The 14,825-nt window shown below is 32.6% G+C and overlaps 2 protein-coding genes across 2 annotated transcripts; both read right to left on the bottom strand.

The window, feature by feature from the left end:
• Positions 1–89: 89 nt before the first annotated feature.
• On the bottom strand, positions 90–1,459 carry LOC107862331. The gene is made up of 4 exons (XM_047403813.1): positions 958–1,459; positions 709–834; positions 388–539; positions 90–308 (listed from the first exon to the last, which is right to left on the bottom strand). The coding sequence occupies exons 1-4, from the start codon at positions 1,457–1,459 to the stop codon at positions 90–92; spliced, it is 999 nt and encodes a 332-aa protein (XP_047259769.1).
• A 5,565-nt stretch (positions 1,460–7,024) lies between these two features.
• LOC107857321 (TATA-binding protein-associated factor BTAF1-like) lies at positions 7,025–8,690 on the bottom strand. Its single transcript, XM_016702227.2, has 2 exons — positions 8,225–8,690; positions 7,025–7,239 (listed from the first exon to the last, which is right to left on the bottom strand). The coding sequence occupies exons 1-2, from the start codon at positions 8,626–8,628 to the stop codon at positions 7,215–7,217; spliced, it is 429 nt and encodes a 142-aa protein (XP_016557713.2). The 5' UTR covers positions 8,629–8,690; the 3' UTR covers positions 7,025–7,214.
• Positions 8,691–14,825: the final 6,135 nt, after the last annotated feature.

Raw genomic sequence — 14,825 nt, 5'->3', positions numbered from 1 at the left:
TTTTTTCCTATTTTGAGAATTTACCTCGCTCAAGGCCTAAAAAAGAGAACATAAATTAAATATGAAAAATATGTCAAGAGTTATATGCATTATTTTAATCTTACTTCAACTTCTGAAAGCTTCCAATACTCGATCAACTGACGTAAGTGAACAGATGGAACGCCAGCGGGACGTTTTTCTAGCATTTCTTCAACAGTAAGTCTTTTATCAGAACATCTCCGTTTAACTTCTCTCTTGAATCCCCTCCAAGCATCACGAAGACCATGCATCACCCACTTCTGTCCTTCCTTTGGAATCAGAAATTTTGACTATACAAAATAAATATATTAAGATTCGGTTAGTAATAAACATAATATATGTACAATCTCAAATATTAATTTTTCTTACATTGACATAATCCCACATGCGTTTTTTAGTTTCATCTGGAACAGCATGCCAACTAGTGTACAACAAGTTGATAAATCTAGGATTCCTTCCTACTGTTCCTATGAAGTTTCTTAAATTAGAAACTGCCTTGTCAGTTGGTCCCACTGCTTCTCCTAAGTCAAATGTCACCACCTATCTTTCATCTAAAGTTCTCGCATGAATTTCCTTGCATGTTATTGGTCCTTGAACATTTTTATTCTGTGGCACTCCTAGATTGATGTAACAACCAAGAAATAAGAAACAAATACAATGAGTACTAAAATTATAGGATTCAAGACATACCATTTGTACCACAATCAACATTCATATCGTCATCACTATTTAACCATCCATCCACACCAATTTCTTCTTGTTCTACAGGATCATCTAATCGTTTATTATGTTCATCTAGATCTTCAGTGGGCAGAACTGTAACACCATTTATTGTGTCAATATCATGTTATTTTCCACCACTTATGTGTATCCCTTGTTTTTCTAGAAACTGATCCAGACTACTTGACGGTAGGACAGACTTTCTCTTCACCTATTTGCAGTTTTCTAGCTCTTTAATAGCATATTGTTTCTCTTGTTCAACTTGTGATATTCCAATGACATCTAAAGTATTAACATCAACCTTTGAAAATCCTTGGAACATAAAGTTGTGCATAGGTGATTCGACTCCTCTCTTTTTAATGGGCTCTCCCGATTGAGGTTGAAATAATTGTTGTTTGATTTGTCCTTTTCCAGTGATCATATGTGAAGCATTAATCTCTTTCCTTGTAGAAGATTGGCTCATTGACTTGTTAATAGGCAATATACTATTTCCTTGTTGTGCAACAGACTCCTCAAGATTCTTTCTTTTATGTGTCATCGGTGACTGAGATTTCCTAATTTTATCGTTGTGTTCTTTTGAAAGTTGTTCTCTCTTAATCTCATATTCCTTGACTAGTTCAGCACTTGAACGATATTGACTAACAGAATTCATATTCTTCAGAGGACTTTGAGCTTTGTTCGGATTTGAAACTTTTTTCTTTAGACTTGTTGCCTGCTTCATCCTTACTAACTGAAAATAGAGGCAAAGAATATTAGATTCACACAAATGATATAAACTTAGCCTTACCAACACAAGTACACAGAATAAAAAGTAGAGGTACACTACCATTTTTGAGGATGTGGCCTGTTTGACAGAGGTATATAAAGAGATGCAGGAAAGAGTCCGAGCAATATAGATGAAAAGTACAGTATGAAAGTATCCCCAGTTATCAGCCAAATGACATGTCTAAGCTAAATATGATCAAACTTAATGAAAAGATTGTTTATCTAAGCTCGTAACAGACGTACTGAATAGTCTCACGGAGGTTAATGAAGCAAATGCAGATATATATGTCTCAGTTGCACAATATTATGTATCTTTCTGTTTATTAATTTGTGATGAATGACAACATTATGTATCTCTCTATTTATTAATCTGTGATGAATGAGCCAGCTGCTATTTCACAACCTATGTACACTAAGAATGTTCCAGCAGGCATTCACAGTAGCAAATTCATTTTTGTCCCTTTTTTGTCCAAGGGTAGTTCTGTAAAAGGGTCAGCTCTTTTAGCTTTCTAAAAGATATATATGTGTGTATTGCAAGTAAGCCCACATGACTGTAATTTCCAGGTGCTTCAACTCAAAAAGAGCTTACAAATAACTTTAAATTGAGTGTATAAAGTTATTTGTAAGCTCTTTTTAAGTTGAACAGTGAGTTGACATATCAAAGAAACCAACATTTGTTCATGTTGTTGAACAAAAAAAAGAAGAGACATTAATTAGCACAAGTTAATTATGAAGCAGAGTATACCAACAACAAGAAGTAATATTGTTAGTTATCCTAATTTGTTTGAACTAGTATTGTTACGAACGCGGCTGCCGACACCTTTTAAGTTAGATAACTCTTCTTCAACTTCCATTACTAATATATATGATTTTGATAAACTACTTTGTATACTAACAACTACTTTTGATGGTCTCTACCCATCAGTCTTGGGCATTATTACAAGCAAGTGTCATACTCACCAACGTAAATGGACTAGCAATTAACAACTTTCAAAACAGGAGGGAAAACAAAAATCTTAAGTTGTATCACCTCTAACATTATTCTATATAAGCTAACATACAAAGGCTAGAAGCTGCAAAAGCTCAAATGCACCAGTAACACAGGACAATTCTCTATTTTCTGCGATAAAGAAAAATGTAAACACCCCATTTAAGCAATCCTTTATTATGTTCACTTGAACACGTCAAGAATGCACCGAACTCATTGAAAATCTACATACACATATTGTCAGATATTAAATAGTAAATACACACATATACACTGAGTCATAGGTTCACAGCCATGAGTAAGTTATAAAAATTATGTATTGGTTGATGATAAAAAAAATTTACCTAGTCATGGCACTTGTGCTAAGCAGAACCAAAGTTTAAATCGGCCTCTTCAGATCTTTCTGAATGTCCTAACAAAAAGTAAGTAAAATTAATAAGTGACAGTAACAAAGACATTTCTAACCAGCATTATACTGGTGGTTATTCGAAAAAAAATCAACATTTATAATATTGTGGTGATGAATGAACTAACATTTCTAACCAACATTATATTGGGATACCTACTTGGAAGTGGAGAGACTGCTAACAATTCTCAGACTACTCGCAATGTGGAAAAGGCTACAAGTAATGAGCCTGCCCCAAAGTCATCTGTTGTTTCACAACCTGTGGATAACACCAAGAATGTTCCAGCAGGCATTCACAGTAGCAACACAAACAACTATTTACAAATGATCCCAGTGAAAGGCAGTTTCACAGTTTTAAAACAAGGCAATGATTTTATTAAAGTGGCGGGAAAGCCCCGATAAACAAGTGAATACAAGAAAATGGATGACTTGCAGAAGGAAAGGGTTTTTAAAGAATGGCATTTGGTAATCTAGACTAACAGGAACCTTATGGATGCACCAAGGTTCACTCAAAACTAAATATAAGCCCCACCCCTCCACCCCCCCGTACAAATTCAGTTCTGTTCATTTTTTTATCCAAGGGCAGTTCTGTAAAAGGTTTTAGCATATCACAGGGTAAGCTGAAGAAATTATACCTACCAAGGCACAAAACAAGAAAGACTGATACCAAACAAAACATCCATAGCTCTATAGCAACATTTGGTCTTAACTAGGCTTTAATATATCTATCGTTCTACCTTTTTTCTTAGAGAGTGACACCAGGAAACATGAAATAGCATCCAGCAGAGGAAAGAAAGAGTAGTTTGATCAGTTCAGCGATTTAATTTCTTAACTCAATTTAAGATGAAGACCATAATTTAACAATAACCCCATGTAACTGTTTTCCAAGATTCGAGTCCTGAAGACAGTAATAGCTTTCAGAACATCAGGGAAAAAAAAATTAAGCCCTAGCACCTTCAACATTCATCTGTATATATGTAAAGATTGCTTCTTTGAAGCAGTTTAAGCGTACTTCGGACCGAAGAGTATTGATCCATGGAGCTATAAAGGGTGTTTCTAAGGTTCACTCAAGCCATGTAATTCGAGTTTGTTTTAAAAAAAAAAAAATTTGAATTGGATCATGAGATCCTGGAAATGAAAAATCAAAACAAAAAACCAAGAGAAAAGATATGTAGCAACTGAGACAAATATGAAAAACTGCAGCGAAATCTTCAGTCCGACTACGCCTTGTTTGTCTCCTGATGACTCATTTCAGCATATCAAGGCCATGACTTGTTACAGATTTTAAGAAGAAAAAAAATATTGAGTTTAATAAAAGCTTTCTACACGCAGTTCATAAAACCTCACATTCTCTTCAATCGTATAAATTAGAATCACAACACACTCCAAATTGGTATTCCCAGAATCCAAGAAACTCAAAAGAACCAACAAATTCTCAAAACCAAGCTCAAAAATTAACAAAACAACAAAAAGGGTGTTCAAATTCACTGATTGAGGAAAAAAAAAGACCAAAAGGAGAGATTGACTATCACCTTTAGGTTCTCGCTGGTGGTTTTCGTTCCTCGCCCTCGCTGGTTGTTTCCCTTTCGAGCCGACGGCATCTTTGTCGCCAGTGTCGGTGTTGTTCAACGGTGGAGAGACCTAGTTCAGTACTATTCAACCGTAAGTTTAATACCTGTGTGAAATTAGCGTAGGGTTTTTTATTTTTAATATCCTCAACTCTTTTTGATTAATTATAAGTTGGAGGGATATTAGAATACTTGGGAGGGAGATTGAGAAAATTTTACTGAAAATTTTAGACCACAAGTTTAAAATGTAGCCTTTTAAATTATAATAATATTACACTTAAAAATGTAGCCATATATGTGAATAAGTGTTGTCAATTATATCATGATTTGGCAACATTTGTAAAGTGTGGTCTACATCATTAAAAAACACGCTTTCAAAGCGTTGCCAAAAGTAATGTGGCCAGAAGTTAAAAATTAAGGTTACGCTTTAAAAGCGTGGCCTTTAATGGTATAGGCCACACTTGTAAAATGTGGTTCAAATTTAGTATATGTGTATATTTAACTAACGTATAGTCGTATACATGATTACATGTGTAATTGTGTATATGTGTATATATTTTTTATATTCTAATGTAGTATATACTATATATATAGTGTATATATATTGTTTAACGTATTTAAAATGTATATAGGTAGGTATATATAGTGTATATTGGAGAATTTTTTTTTTGACCGAATTTTTAACCAATTTTGACTGAGTTTATGTGGGTTGGATCGGGTTGGGTTAAGTGGGCCGGTTCAGGGTTGTTTTTAAAAAAATTATTGTTGGGCCTGGAATCGAACCGACCCGTTTAACCAGGCCCGAATTTGGACCATCCCTCAACCCGGCTAACATTCACAGTCCGATTCTGGATTGACCCGGCCTGGCTCACTTGACACCCTTATTTTCGTATAAAAAAACTTGAATGCTATGTCACTTTTCGATCCTTATTTTTCCTTTGAATTCATACTTAGTATGTTTTGTATATCGGTACACTTGGTATCTTCGTATGAGTTCGAAGACATTCGTGGGAGGAAAATCAAAACACAGAGATAGTATTTATGAATGAGAACCATCTATTTAGGTAAAGTAATCTCCTCATCTCATAAATTACTCCGTACGTTATCTTGGCTCTTGTCTGATAGAGCCAATCCTTTGGAATGAAACACTATAGTGATCTTGTGTCGAATTCAGTTTTATGCACGGACATGTTAAATGACTGAAGTCCTATGTTTGTTATGTCTTAAGAAAATCAATACTTTTTTTGCACATTGTTTTAGTTAATGCATTATTTTTTCTTGGTTATTCTTTGGAGGACAAGACAAAAGGATCAAAGACGAACGTTGAAAGTTTTTAAACATGTATTACGAAAAAAAAAAAACAAAAAGAGGGGTTGATTACTTACCTTAAGGATAAGGAGAGAACTAAACCAGACATGATCGATGCAGGGAGGGAGAAGATTAAGAAAATTGGAGGTTGTTGGCTTCTCTCTTAAAGGTACCAACTCCAATTGAATTTATTACGATCTTACTATTTGTTTCCTTGATTTATGTGTTAAAATTTAAAATTAAATATAAATATATTTAATCATTACTGATATTTATTAAAAATAGGATAAATAAATTTATGCCTAAAAATACTTTAATTATGCCCTGAATTTCAGAATTATAATATCAAAATAAGAAAGAGATATCTTTGGACACCAATTTTGTAATGATTAACCAAAAGAAGTACTATTTATATTTATATAAAGTGAAAAGATTTGAAAGTAAAAAAGATGATAGGTTAAAATGCATGCACATACAAAGTTGATCTTTCAATATTTTAATTAATTATTTATATTTTTAATAAGATATAAATTCTCTTATTACCATCATCCACTACAACATTTTAGTTCTATTGTCACTCTTGTAAAGTGTGACCTAAAATAGTAGAAAGTGTGGCCTTTGATCAAAGGCTATACTTTCGGACTTTAGGCAACACTTTTTGGGGGTGGCCTAAAGAGGCATAACCTTTGATCAAAGGCCACACTTTTCAAGTGCTGCCATATCAGCTACATTTAAAAAGTGTGGCCATTAAGGTATAAAGATCACGCTTTGCACCTTGTTATTGGCAACACTTTTATTTGATAAAGCTACACTTGCAAGTGTTGCCTTTATGGGCACACTTCACAAGCATAGCCCTTTGTAACACCTATGTAACAACACTTAAAAAACGTTGTCTTTGTTTTACTATTGGACACGCTTCACAAGCGTAGCCTTTTGTAGCAGCTCTATAACAATACTTAAAAAATGTGGCCTTTTCTTTATTACTAGCCACACTTAAAAAACGTAGTTTTTTATACATCCTCTATGACAACACTTGTAAAGTGTAAGCATGTTTTAGCCACACTTTTGAAGTGTAGCAATATTGCATAAAATTTGATAGTTCAAGCCACATTTTACAGAAATGGCATTAGGCGTATAAAATGTTAGTCCGTAATTTCTAATTGAAAAATAATTATTTTGATCGAAATGTATACATCAAAAGCACATTACATAAACATACATATTTTTATATAATCTCACGCACCAATTAACTAATAAATAATTGAAGCGCATAGATTTGATTTCAAAAAACATGTCTTTTACATACTAATTAGAAAACATAATAAAAATTTGTATCAAGTTCCACACAAAACCAAATGTATATAAACGTATATCAAAATTTTTTAAAAATTCTTCATTATTCACTCCAATCTAGATCACGTTGAGTTGTGGCGCCCACCATTCAAATTTGACCCTCCTTACTGATCCTACACATTCAAAATGAAACAAAGTAAAATTATGCTCAACAATTATACAAATAATTTTTTTGACTTCACCATGCTGAAAATTTCTTGCCTTACATGTGAACCAGAAAATTGTTCATAGAGTTTTAACTAAACAGGACTCGGGTCACAGTATCTATGGTAACATTTTAAATACATGACATATTTTGATATTTTTTTTAGTTTATGGCATATTTTGGTTCTGAACTCAGTTTGATGAGACATATGCAGTTAGCATGACCGGAACTCTTTCCTACATAATGCAGACCGTGAGAACAAAGGGTCTAAAGGACAAAAGTATCTGAGGCCAGTTAGTCTCAATTCAACTTTTTGTTGTGAAAGAAAAATCAAGATAATGTGATGGGAGGAAGATTAAAGCGTAAATTAGTCCATGACTCGAAGGAATGGAAAGTAGTACCAGCTTCCTTGTGCATCCTCCCACCCAGATCCAACTTTTAAGGGACATAAGTTGAACAAAAACACTTAATTGTTGGACAAATTGAACAACATATCAATCACAGGAAAAGTACAATTTAACTGACTGAACTGGTAAGAGCTATCATGTTTCTCAAAAGAACACAGATAAAGTTGTGTTGACTGTTTAGAAACAGATGGACTATAGACAATATGTGATAAAAAGTAATTGTAGTACACAGATATCTGAGAGCTATCTCTTAAATTTTCTTCATATGTTTTTGTACTGTTATTTCTTCATTACATGTTAAAGTGTGGACTTTATGTTCTGGACTTAAAATGTAGCAGCTTCTCACTTAGAAGTGCATGTCTTAAGTGTCATGGTAAGCTCGCAACACAATATCCAATTAGCTCTATCTAGATGGTAATTCAGGTCTAGCAGTCAGCAGTGAGAAATCGAGATATTAGTTTTTTTAAATAAGATCAGCACAGGGATGTAAGCATCATAATATCACATTGCAGACACTTGAGAGATAATCAGTGGCTCTGGAGTTACCTTCTCAATGTCACCTTTAGTTTAGTTGAGAGTTTGTAATTGTCAATATGAGAGTTATCAATTAGCTGCTCCAAAAATTTAACATCTTCTTGACTTCTTGATTGGTGTTCACTAAGACCAACAGGAGGAGAAACACCACATGCTAATGGAAGTAGAGGCACGAGGGTTTCAAAACTATGTGTCACACTCTGTCTGACAGAATGATCTGAATCACTCATACACCTCAGAAGGGGAACTACTAAGAGGGGACCATATGGAACCAGCTCGATACCAAGTCCTTGGACAAGCAAGCTGACAAGCATGCCAGCTCCTTGTTTAGAATGTATAGATGTAATGTCACCTAACATAGGCTCCACATTCTCAATAACCGAACCCATCACATCCAATGTCGTTGAAATGGCCATAGCTGTAATACATTTATATGCAGCTAATCTCACAGCAATATGCAAATGACGAACACATCTGAAAATGCATGGAAGAAGAGTGAGGAGCTTAGGTCTTAATGTCTCATCCAGCATCGGTGCAAGTAGGGGTGGCAAACGGGCGGATTGGATTGGATTTGGACAGCTTAAATATGGATCGAGCAAAAATGGTTTGGATTGCAATTCGTCCATATAAATATGGGTAAATATGGATTTGGTCAAATATGAATTGGGTAAAAATGATTTCAATCCATTTAAATCTTAAATCAAAAACTTAAAACTTCTATATCATATCAACTTGACTTTTTTTCCATTTCTTTTTTTTTTTTAGTTTTTTCCTTTTAGTTTTTTTTATCTCTCTTCTATATGTAGCCTCTATTTTTCTTTTTTCATTTTCTTGTCATTTCTTTTTCTTTTTTTTTCTCTCTTCTATCTCTACCCTCTGTCCTTTGTTTCTCTTTCTTTTTTCTTTTTTTTCCTTTTTCTTTTTAGTCTCCTTTTTTTTTATTTTTTATTTTTTTGTTTTTACTTCTTTCTCATTTTTTTCTTTTTTGGTTCTATTTTATATTTTATATTTTTTTTATTTTCGAAGAAAATGGTTAAGTCGAGTACAAATTATGGATGATGACTAAAATATCGTAACTCAGTATATTTGTTTTCACCATCATCTTTTTTCTTTTTACTTTTCTCCTTTTTCATTATTTTTTCTTTTTGATTTTTTTTGTATTTTTGTCTTCAATTCTTTCTTTACGTTTTTTCTCTATTCTATCTCTAACTTTACCTCTCTTTCTACTTTTTTGTCTATTTTTGATTTCTTTATTTTTTATGATAATGAAGATACCATAAGCGCATATTGATTTATATTCGCCCAACATTTATAATTTGAGGGCTATGTGGATCCTCCGCCATATATATTTTATTCTCAAGAAAATACAATTAATTCATATACTTTTTTTAGTTTTTCATCCGGTGTTCGGTGCCTACATTGGAGCCCCGACTAATTCGGATCGGGCGTTGTAGGGCCCATTAAAGTGAGAGCGCTCCCAACAGAATTTTCTCGGTTGTACCCTTGACCTCTGGTTAAGGGTGGAGCAGCCCCATCCACTGTACCACAACCCATGTTGATTTTAATTCATATACTTATTTGTATATAAATACAAATGATAAATTGCACATATTGACAACTAAACTATTCAGATACAAATAATAAATTTATTTAAAATATATAGTATGATATAAATAAGTTTAAAGTAAAAAAATATAAAATGCAATGACAAAAAAAAGATGAGAAAAAGAATATAAAAAATAATAAAAATGATAAAAATGAAGAGGAAAAAATGAAAAAGAAAAAAAAAGTAAATTAAAGGAAAAAAGAAAGAAAAAAAAAAGAAAAAAAAGAAAGAGAAATACAAGATAGAAAAAAATAATAATAAAGGAGTGAGACTATGGATTATATTTAATTGATAAGAGATGTTATGAATTATATAGGCTAAATGGGATAATTAGAAGCTTATATTTATTAACCCATGTAGGTCTCAAGAGAATACGAATGATGAAATAAGAATGAGAAAGGGAAAAGCGAAAAGAAAAGAATACAAAGAAAAAAGAAATAAAAATAAAAAATAGATGAAAAATGAGAAAGAAAAAAAGAAATTATAAGGAATGAGTAAAAAAAATGAAAAAGAAAAAAGTAAATTAAAGGAAAAAAGAAAGAAAAAAAGAAGAAGAAAAGAAACTAGAAAAGAAAAAAAACTGAAACTTTAAGCATAGGTGGGTGATCTTTGTGTTTAAATGGGTACCCATATTTTATCCATTTTGTCTATATTTGTATGAGATTTTAAAATGAGTTGAAGTCCATATTTATCCATTTAAAATATGAGTGATCTAATTCACTAAATATGGGTTAAATGAACTCTTTTTACAAATATGGGCTGAAATTGTCACCCCTGATGCATGGGAACAGACCACCTGCCACACAAAGGAAAAGGAGTAAGAAGACAGACAATTTCTAAGTCTAGGAAAGCAAGAGAGTGTCCAACTCAGACAATTTCTAAGTCTAGGAAAGCAAGAGAGTGTCCAACTGAAATGGGCTTGAAACTAATAAAGTCTTCACAAATAATTTTGAAATAGTAACAAAGAATGTGGTTGGAAATGCTAATTGGCATATACTCCCTCTAACCCTATGTATGTGACATACTTTCCTTTTTGGTTTGTCCAACATGAATGACACTTTTTCCACATTCAGAAACAATTTACTCTTACACTTTCCACTTTACCCCTAATGAAATGTGATATATAGCAATGAAAACATTTATGACTTGTTTAGACCACAAGTTTCAAAAGTTTTTCTTTCTTAAACCAGTGCCACATGAATTGGGTCGGAGAGAGTATATTTCTGGTGAATATGTTTCTTGCTAAATCTGGCAATTGTCGCCTTAAAAATAACTTCTATTTTCCTATATCTGATGGAAACTCTCATGTATTTGTATATGTTGTATTGTTTGACATCTGCTTGTGGGTTAATCGGAGCTTACCTTAGTAAGCCAATTAGCGACAATAGAAAAATGCATTTCCTTCGAATATCCTATGACAATAGATAAATCTGAGACAGACTACGCTAGAGAATAGATGCAGTAAAGGCATAATATATACCAATGTTGTAGGAAAAAGGCAAGACAATATTTCTTGAAAGAATTAGAGAATAACAAACTGGACATAGTTCAAATAGCTGTTGTCTCACGGTGCAGTAACACTTGACCAACTATTAATGAAATCTAGAATCCTCCATGTAAAAGCATTATCTGAAGCCCACCTAAAAGCGTGAATAGTTAAGTTTCCAGTGAGATTTACTACATAAATTTGTCCAAGTAAAAATTAAGAAGCCAGAGAAGGAGCATGTGACAGAAAGCTCTTACACCATATCCATGTTCCGCAATTTTGCAAACGTCAATGGTATTGGTGCCCTAACACCAGCACTATTGACATAACTACGCAGCAAAATAGTTTTTTATTTAAAAAAAAATACATAAATGACAGAATAATTAAAAATAAAGATATATAAGCAATAAAGAAGTGACATATTACGTTATAAGAAAAAAGTTTCATACTTTGCAAAAATCATATGAACATATGAAATTTCAACAATCAAAGAAAGGCCTATCCAAGAGAAAAATTAACTTATAAACCTCAAAAATAACTTATATTTCCTATATTTGATGGAAATTCTCATGCATTTGTATATGTTGTATTGTTTGGCATCTGCTTGTCTAGATGTGTGCTAAATATTTCAAGTTATGTTATATGTTGTTTCGTGCAGTTCAATTGTAGTATTACTCTGCTACTATCTGGTGTTTTTTAAACTACCTATTGTCTCTTCTACTTCAATTAAGTCTTTTTCTAGACTGTTTTTGTCTTGAGACGAGGGTCTACCGAAAACAACCTCTATACCTCACATATAGGGTATAAGGTACCTCACATATAGGGTATAAGGTAAGGACTGTGTACACTCTACCCTCCCAGACCCTACTTTGTGGGAATACATTGGGATATCATTGTTTTTTACTTGCCCCTAACCTGGAATACTTTTTATGAGCCAGGCTTTCAACAGCATAAGCCACCTCCCTGGAAAGTGCCTTCCTTCCACATAATCTATGGGTAATTAGAGGTGTATTTTACTAAACTAACCTTATTAATGATGTTTTGTAACTCTAAAGTTATGTAGTTATTTAATGCTATGAATAGCACGAGAAGTAAGTAATAAAACTCTATTTTTGGTATAAGGGCCAACATAAATGAAACGGAGAGAGTACTATTTTTCTTTACTTTCTATTTCTGTATGTTACAAGTTCAAATTAGAATTTTAAAGCTTCAAGTATGTAGAATGGAAGGAGAAACGAAATGAAAAAGGGACAAGGAAGATCGATACTAATGTACGTAAAATGAGAGTTATATGTCTGACCTTGTTGTATTTTGCATTTTTTGTGAAATTCATGTGACAAATATTTGCAACCTAACATAGTTTATCATACTTTTCAGATAAGGAATGATTACTTTATATAGAAAACCAGAGAAGGCATTAATTAACTATACTCCTTCGCTAGAATGAAAATAAAGCAAGCATAACATAAATTGCATTAGATCGTGGAGACGTTAACAACTTCCTACTCTACTAATATAATTTTCAGGGCCTTGCATTTGATGTATAAATTAAAACAACAAAACACCATCTAGATTTTGTATCATGTTCATAAACAGATAACAAATTTCTCATGCAAACTGCAAAAATCTAACAATTAAAATAACGTGGTAGTGGTTTTGTAAGATGTAAATCAATGCATCATAACTCATATTTGTGTCAGTTTTGTTAAGTCTCCAAGCTCTGGAGACAGAGGCCTAGAGAAGTTGTTTGTGCCAAAACTTCTGCAACACGGGAAAATGACAAACAAATGAAGAGGAAACGACGAAGATTGATGCTTTTCATACAAAATTGATACATGATATCTCATGAAACCAAGGGTCCAACAGACAATGATTGTAACTCAGTCAACAATCCAAGTTCCTATGCAATCTCCCCTGATAAATCATTGGTGCCAAAGAATCTTCATACACCAAATATCTAAATTATTCCATACATGCTATACCAAGCTATCACGATTATGCATAAATAACTGAAATAGATTAGACTTACAGCCATTTCATCCTAGTCAGATTACCAATGGATGGGGACAGTATGCCTGTCAAGTAACTTTGGGTCAAATTTCTTCAATTTGTAACTAAACTATCAGTAGCTAGGAGATAAAACACGAAAGTATAGGATGAAACTACAATTAGAGGAAGCAAGTACAGATCATCGAGGAAGGTAAGACCCCATAATTCATCTGGAATTCCACCCCCGACGTCCATGGCATAAACTCTCCATAAAGAACGATTGGAAAGAGAAATCAAAGTTACACGTTAAGTAAATACCCCAAACTATATCCAACTGCATAGAACAATAAGAAGAAAAAGCACTATCAAGAAAAAAAATCTGACATGGTCAATACTAGTGATTATCCATCAACCACTTAAAACTTTTGATTGTAAAATATATATGTGCTTACACTAAAATATATGTTTATGTTTACATTATTATATTAAAGTGTGAAGGATACTTGAAAAATGATTTGAACTTGTTACATTTCATCAAAAATCTCTGCAATAGACAAAATCATTTAATTTTAAATAATTAAATATTACACATGCGAGATACGTGAGGTTAAACTAGTCTATTAAAAAGATGAATATTCAGATAGATAATATGAATATTCATATTATCAATATTTATTTGTGTGTAAAGTTATTTTTCATGATTTTTATATCTTAAAAGTTTAGAGTTTTAACTTATTTCGACTTTTAGCTTATGTTTTCATCAGACTATTGCTAACGTAATGGATGATATGGATATTGAAATAATTTTTTGATTAATCCATTTTTTATTTGAGTTAAATGTAAGTGAGTTAGATATCCGTTTTTTAACTCATTTTGATCTGCGCATTTGCCACTCCTAATTATATTTTTTGGCAAGTTTAGATAGACACCAGTTCTTTCTGTTCTTATTTTTTCTTTTCTAGTGCTCGCTTGGCCATGAATCTTTTAATTTATTATTTTTGAAATTTTGCTTCGAAAAAATTTTTGGACATAAACAATGTTTTAGAATTCAAAAATTTTAAACAATTTTTACTCCAAATAGCTCATAAATTTCGAAATATCTTTTTTCAACTTGAAAAACATACTACTTCTTTTCAATTTCACCATTTTTATGTCGAAGTTCCCCTCAATTTAAATATTCTATTCCTTTATGAACTATCGTGGAGAATTGATAGACAAAACAAAACGCAACTACAACTCACCAAGGACATGATCTTAAATAGAAGGATATAGAAATCGCGAATTAGGGTAGAAGGTTGTTGAGGGTTGTCTCTCTCTCTTACGAGGGTAGACTTGGTGGGTAGATAATTTTAGCATTATTTTGTTAGTCGCTTGTTTTTCAAGTAATGCTATTTTATGTTGCTTCTTGTTCTTTGTTTATCATATTATTTTGTTCTGTATGATTTATTACCTTTTTGCTATTATTTTTTGTGCCTTGTTCTACCTCTGTATTGTCTTTTTCAAATTGAAGTGTTATATGTTACTTAGCTGAG

The sequence above is a fragment of the Capsicum annuum genome, unplaced genomic scaffold (genome assembly GCF_002878395.1).
Source record: "Capsicum annuum cultivar UCD-10X-F1 unplaced genomic scaffold, UCD10Xv1.1 ctg4839, whole genome shotgun sequence".
Classification (NCBI taxonomy): domain Eukaryota; kingdom Viridiplantae; phylum Streptophyta; class Magnoliopsida; order Solanales; family Solanaceae; genus Capsicum; species Capsicum annuum.
The sequence above is the reverse complement of the archived record's forward strand: the minus strand, read 5'-3'. Positions and strand labels throughout refer to the sequence as shown.